Source organism: Montipora foliosa, chromosome 2, assembly GCF_036669935.1.
Source record: "Montipora foliosa isolate CH-2021 chromosome 2, ASM3666993v2, whole genome shotgun sequence".
Classification (NCBI taxonomy): domain Eukaryota; kingdom Metazoa; phylum Cnidaria; class Anthozoa; order Scleractinia; family Acroporidae; genus Montipora; species Montipora foliosa.
The window spans coordinates 2970746-2977476 of record NC_090870.1 but is presented as its reverse complement, the minus strand read 5'-3'; the positions used below and the strand labels follow the sequence as shown (position 1 = coordinate 2977476).

The 6731-nt window shown below is 39.0% G+C and overlaps 1 protein-coding gene across 2 annotated transcripts in view; it reads left to right on the top strand.

Annotated features, from left to right (window-relative positions):
* Positions 1-6731, top strand: part of LOC137992064 (sodium channel protein 1 brain-like) — a 42233-nt gene that overhangs the window by 31346 nt on the left and 4156 nt on the right. For both annotated transcript variants that reach the window (XM_068837148.1, XM_068837149.1), the window contains exons 22-25: positions 220-357; positions 859-972; positions 2021-2159; positions 2701-2832. In XM_068837148.1, coding sequence (XP_068693249.1) covers positions 220-357; positions 859-972; positions 2021-2159; positions 2701-2832 — 523 coding nt within the window. The remainder of the gene's footprint in view (positions 1-219; positions 358-858; positions 973-2020; positions 2160-2700; positions 2833-6731) is intronic.

The following is a 6731-nucleotide window of genomic DNA, read 5'->3' as shown; positions in this document are numbered from 1 at the left end:
CCAAAAAAGATACTTCTCTCCCAGTCCGCTGCGAGACAGATTTTTCCGCTACTTGGGTTTCTTAATAAAACTTTACTTGACTTGAGAAACAAGTAAGCCATATCAGAACCTGTTTATTTACTTTTGACAATTCTCGACTCAACTCGATTTTATTGACTCCATCTGACGCAGCTCCTCAGTGCAGTTAATGATTTTAGCTCTTTTCTGCTTCTTTTCCAGATCGACGAGCAACCAAAAAGCAATAACCGTTTTGCCTCTTACTTGTACTTTGTAATCTTCATCATTGTTGGTTCCTTCTTTACGTTGAACCTTTTTATCGGAGTCATCATTGACAACTTCAATAGGCTGAAAAAACAGGTGAAAACGAAATAGAGTTCATTTTTACGCAAGATTTCGATGCCTTCTTGTGGCTGCCTTCAAATCACCCTCCACCATTCTTTTCCTTTTTGCACAAACATCCTGAGCTCCTTCGCACCACTAAGCCTCCTGTCGTGTTCTAATGTTTCAAATATTATTCGCCTCCTTTCCTGGGGCGGCTCTGGGGGACTGGGGTAAACGCAATCTTTCGCTGGTGGGTTTTCCCTTTCTCTCACAAATGTTGCGATAGCTGACGGGATCGACATTAAGAATGTGATATTATAAAAGAATGTTCAGTATATCAGGCTATCCATGCGCAGTCTTATACGAATTCTGCGCCAAGCATAGGAAAGAAATAATGTGTGCACTATCATTTATTTTGCTTTCTCCACACACCGCGTTGACTGCAAAAGATACTGGTCACATTTCACTTACCAAGGTTGATTTCAGTAAAACCCTTTCTAAATAATTTTTTCGTTTCTCTTGGGCGTATTTTTTCAGTACGAAGACAGTGGCGTCTTAGACGTTTTCCTAACGCCTTCCCAGAAAGCTTGGTTTAATACTTTGAAAAAAGCCGCCAATAAGAAACCCAAGAAAATGATCAGCCGACCCAAGGTACGTTGTGAGAATGCCAGGAGCCCAGGCCCTGCAAACTGATAACCCTTATATCTTATATAAGAGTTCTCGTTTTCTTAGACCACCATTAACTCTGTTGTCAATTATTGTTACCGTAGCCAATCAATCAATACTTCTCTGATTACTCCATAAGAGCATAAATTAACTGTTGAATATACTTGGGAAATAGCAACCTAAGAATAACGAGATCGGAAAACAAGGGGCAATAATTGTTCCCTTTTGGTGTGGTGGTCTGGTAGAGAATAAATCGTTCTTATAAGCAACCCGCTTGACTTGACTTTTACAGTCGAGATTTATGAAGTCAAGAGCTATGTTTTCTATACCCATCCACTTCCATGATTAGTCCAGGTATCCTTGTTTGGCTGTCTAACAGTCTTTGCCACAGACAATCTGGCTAAAACGTATGGCATCTTTTATATTGTGATCTTTTCGTCTCGCGGCTTAATGTAAATTAAACAGAATTAGTACAGAGGAACTAAAAGAAAAATAACTTTCATTTCAAGTGAAAGGTTTCGTGCACCTGGCTCAGGCTGTTGCTCATAAAAAAGATGACGCGGACCACAATCAGCGTATTCAGATCGAATTTGCCTGTCCACACGTATCTAGATTCACTCTAGTACTCAGGACTCCTCAAGGAATAATGAGGCATAATTGAAGTGTACAGTGTTCATAGTTTTGTTTAACTGCACACACGTGATAATACTTGAAATACGTCCAAGAAGTAGAAATAATATTGCCCTCGGCAACAATCTTGAGAATTTATTTCACAGTAAGGAACTGGGCTCGATCTTGTGAAGTCATCCGGGTCAAAAAAAATTCCGGATTTAGCGTCCACACAGTTCCGAATTCATAGCGAATTAAAAATATTCATTCTGGAGAGCGTAGTCAAAAAGTTCCGGATTCGCCAGCGAATTGGCCGAGTTCTTCAGACAACTTGAGCCATGAGCCTGAAAATGGCAAAATGAACCTTGTCCCCGTTGTCACTTTTGTTCAATGCAATCTGATTCTCGTTTTCGTTTCATTTCAGGTGAAGTGGCAGGCCGGTCTGTTTGACATTATCCACAGTTCAAAATTCGAAACATTCATTATGATTCTGATCTGCTTTAATATGCTGGTGATGATGATTCAACATTACGGACAAAGCCGAGAAGTCGAATTGACAATGAATATCCTTTTATGCATTTCTTCGGAAAACAACCTTTTTTCCAAGTTGCAGGGTGGCCCAGCCCAGGGCTTGCACGCAAGTACAATGGGTTCAAACCGTTCTCTGACCAATTGTATTTCTCATTTCGGTGCTCCCGGATTGTGGACATCTACCTTGTTTTAAAAATAGCCAAATGAGCTGCTTTTCAAGTTCCATGCAATTGGATTTTTTCGGTGTGTTTATTGCAAGTATGTCTTTCTAAACTCGGCAACACAAACTTATATCCTTAATTATCACCGACCGTTATGCTGTGCAAAATACTGGATTTCCCAACCTCCTTCTCCGACGTACCTATTTTGTAATTTTCTTTTCATTTCTGTCTAATAACGTTTCGATTTCAGTTTACGACTCAGTGATAATCTCCATCTGATTTTATGTGATGTGTTCATCCCAATAAAACAAAATAAATAGACTGCGTGGTGTGTTTTACAGATACCGACAGTTTTACTTTTTGTTGTTGTTGAATTCCTTAACTGCGATCCTGTGTTTTGTCGGGTCTTCACATATAATAAATCTGGTATTCACAGCCATTTTTACCTTGGAGGCAATTGCCAGGATTGTAGCTTTACGCCTGCATTTTTTCAAGCAATCGTGGAATATCTTCGACTTTACCATCGTCATCCTGAGCATTATAGGTAAGAAAGTCATTTTATTAACCATAACAATAATAATAGTAATAAATAATAATAGTAATAACCCGGAGACCAGATATTGTTATTCAAAGAAAGAAGGAGAGGCATACCATCATTGTGGACATTTCTGTCCCTGCTGATAGTAAGGTTGTACCCGTGAAAGTGATAGAAAAGATAATATTTCTTGCGTTTTTCTATGCTCTAAGTGCAATGCTCCAACTAGCACTGACACAATTTTCGTCTTTGTCTTTCATAACTTTCCCATCTCCCTTGCCAGATCTTGTAAGATCTGTCAAGGGAGATGGGAAAGTTATGATAGACAAAGACGAAAATTGTGTCAGTGCTAGTTGGAGCATTGCACTCTATACCAAAGAAGTTGACGGGACTCTTAGAGTAGATTGGCTTCACAGAACACTTCAAAAGTCTGCTCTCCTTGGATCGGACCACATACTGAGAAAGGTCAGTGTTGGAGGTCTGAAGTCTCGCGTCGACAAAATATTTGTATGTTTTCGAAACCAAAAAATAAAAATACCATTAAGAAGCATCATCTACTTTGTCCAATTTTAGTGTGGATTTTCCCTAAAAATGTCATGTTATCATGCGATAAGCAGCGGTATCCTCGCATTCAAGAAGAGTGAATCAATTAATCAGAGCATTGGACTACCACGCGGGAGCAGTCACGGGCTCGGCCAGACCGACACTCGGGGTCTTAAAATAATAGAGGAAAAAGTGCTACCTTTGTAATTCTCATCTGTAAATGTTTAGACTTTCAACAGTCTCTTAGACCCGGTCTCATAACCATTAAGTGTTCCGGTATAAAGTCCATAGGATCAGTGCAAAGCCGGTGAGTAGGGAACGGAGGTCCCACTGTACGTGTTGAGATCTGTCCGCCGGTAAAATCCGGTCTCAGGTTGAATCCGTTTTAACCTAGGTTAAATTGTTGATCCTCATTTTACCTAGGTTGAATACGCACTCAGATGGATTGAAGAAACTTTTTTGGAACCTAAATTAAGCCTAGAGAAAAATTAGGGTCAGGTTAAGATTAGTTTTGGTTATTATACATTGATATTAATTGAAAAGTAAATAATGAAAACAAATGTGTTGGGTTGAGTATGTTCGTCGTTGTAGTGTAGTGGTGAAGACACAGTACTACAAATCTGGAGGGTGCGAGCTCGAGTAACGGTAAATTCAAAGTACAGTTCTTTGTTCCCTTAATATGTTGTTGAGACTGAGTTAATTAGTGTATGAATACATAAACCGATAAGATGATACCAAAGATTAAGAAGATGTGTTGAGATGGGTAAGACAGAGCTTGAGGAGAGAAGGTGTACGAATCCTTTTTAGAGGGTGTTAAAACTGATTCAAGCTGAGAACGGATTTTACGTGCAACATAAGTACCCGGCCTGGCAGTGATAAATCAAAGGGGCTTTTAGTGTATAAGCCCACTGAAGCATAATAAATAGCATCTGACGACGGGCTATCGCTCGAAAACGTCAGATCACAAATCTTTCTCAAGAAGAGGACTTCGCATATGAAGGGGTTGGGATACTCGTCGGAAATTTTGAGACACTAAATATTGGAGAAAGAGCCAATACAACATAGATTTGATTTAGTAATGTACTATGTTTCGGCTTTAGGTACAATGAGAGTTAACATTGGTTTGCTTCTATGTACATATATATATAATATATATATAACCAAAAAATGAGTAGAAGTCCTCATCAACTTGAAATTAAAAAGGCTTCCCTGGCCTTGCGGGTTGAGTCTCTATTGGAAAATATTATTTCGATGGGAATTAATTGCATGTCGTTAGAAATGTTGTGGGGAGAAGAGAGAAAATGTTCTGCGACTAGTGGTATTTAGTGTTAGGGTTATCTAAAGTGCGGCGGTGTTCATTAAAGCGGTCCTTGAATTAAACGTCGTTTAGTTTCTTCAATGTACTGCAGATTACATCTGTTACATTGAATCATGTAGATAACGATTTTAGTTTCGCAGGAGAAGAATGTGTATCTTGAATGTTGTAGAGAGACTAGCTTCATTTAGAAATTTCTGACGTATATTCAGCGATCTTTCGTCTTTGTTACGTCAGTCAAATTGCCTCCCACTCGACCAAGTGATTCAAATGAGCTCAGTGTAACCTGGATCAAATGAACGTCATCGCTATTCTTCGCGTGAAGCAGGGTTAAGGATCGCCGGAAGGAGAGCCATGAACGTGACGAACAGACTGAACAGAACTTCACACTACTTCCGCAGGAAGACCACGTAAATTTGATACAATTTCGTGTATAATTAAAACTTGAGGATGTACGGATTTCAAGTATATCGCTTGAATTGACAACAACTTTAACCCCAGTGTTGTTTCAAGAAATGTTTGTGAGGCTGCTCTCAAAAAATTGCTCAGTCATCCCCCGACCTTAACCTCCAACGGTAAATAAGACGTGCGTCATTGTTTTGACAGTTATTCCATGAAATATTTTTGCATTTTTTTTTTTATTTAACTACGCGTTAGCAGAAAAATAAGTAATGTACGATATTGCTGAGATAAGAAATAAGAAATTCGAGAAGATCAAAACAGCTCAGTTTTGTGCACGTGTAACCCGGCTTAACCTAGGATTACGGCTGATGGAGACTAGAACATGCAATAGAACCATAAATCACATATTGTCTGGATATCACTTTCGGAGCATTCTTTTGGGCATATTTGCGGAATAGAATACTAATCCCTTGAGATTTGTTTTGCATGCATGATCCTTATTGAAACAAACTTGATTCCATCCATTCTCATTACTTTAAGTCGAAGTGGATATAAAACGGGCATGTACTAAAACCCGAAACACCGAAACGAAACCATCGGAACGAAACCACAGAAACCACCGGAACCGCCGAAACCATGGAAACACCGGAACAAAACCACCGAAACAACGGAACGAAACCATCGAAACGAAACCACCGGAACACACGAAACAGCTATAAAAACTTGAACAAAACCATCGAAAGTGACTCGATTGCAGTTTAAAATTTGACCTCCGGGCTGATTGTCGCTTATAATAATTTCTCGAATGGTTTCCTTTAAGTTTCCTGATTCAGTTGCTCTTTACTAACAATCTTTGCAGATTCCCTAAGCACACCAGAAGATTCTTTCATTTCATTATTTTTCCTTTATTAACTATGTCAAGCAATGATGCGCACACGGCGAGCAAGTGAAAACGAGGTTGGAACATTGCAAAGACCAAGGCAACAAACAAAAATACGAGGTGTCGACACAGTTATGATAAAAGAATGTTAACGCATTTGTAAATTATTGTATTATTGAAATGAATTTGCATTTCGAAGAGATAGTTAATGGCGGAGACTGAATTTACCAAGTCTATTGTGTGCTTGTGTAGAAAGGAACAACTTTGCACAAAACGACTAATTTTACTTACAGTGAAACTACATCACGAGTGAAAGAATTTCAGGAAATCTCGCGATCTGCATGGTCATTTTGGCTGTTTCGATAGCTGTTTCGGTGTTTCGATGGTTCCGGTGCTTTCGTTCCGATGGTTTCGTTTCGGTGTTTCGGGTTTTAGTACATGCCTATAAAACGGGGTAGTTTCAAACTAATGTACGATTTAGTTGCTCATTTAATACCCCCAAAATATCTACGCAAACATAACGTCCAGTGACGTCATATCGTTGTTTTGTCACTTTCAAAGAGAGGCCAACATTTTAAATTCTTTTACTGTTCAATTGCAAACCGTAAAATCTACAGCATAAAATATTAGACTGTTTTAAAACATTCTAAACAGGTGAAGACCCACCGGATGTGGAAAAGTGTAATTTAAACGTTCAAAACAGAGTCACGGGACGATAACAATTAAATCTCTCTCCGAAGATATTGAACTGCTCGAAAATTTTGGGAT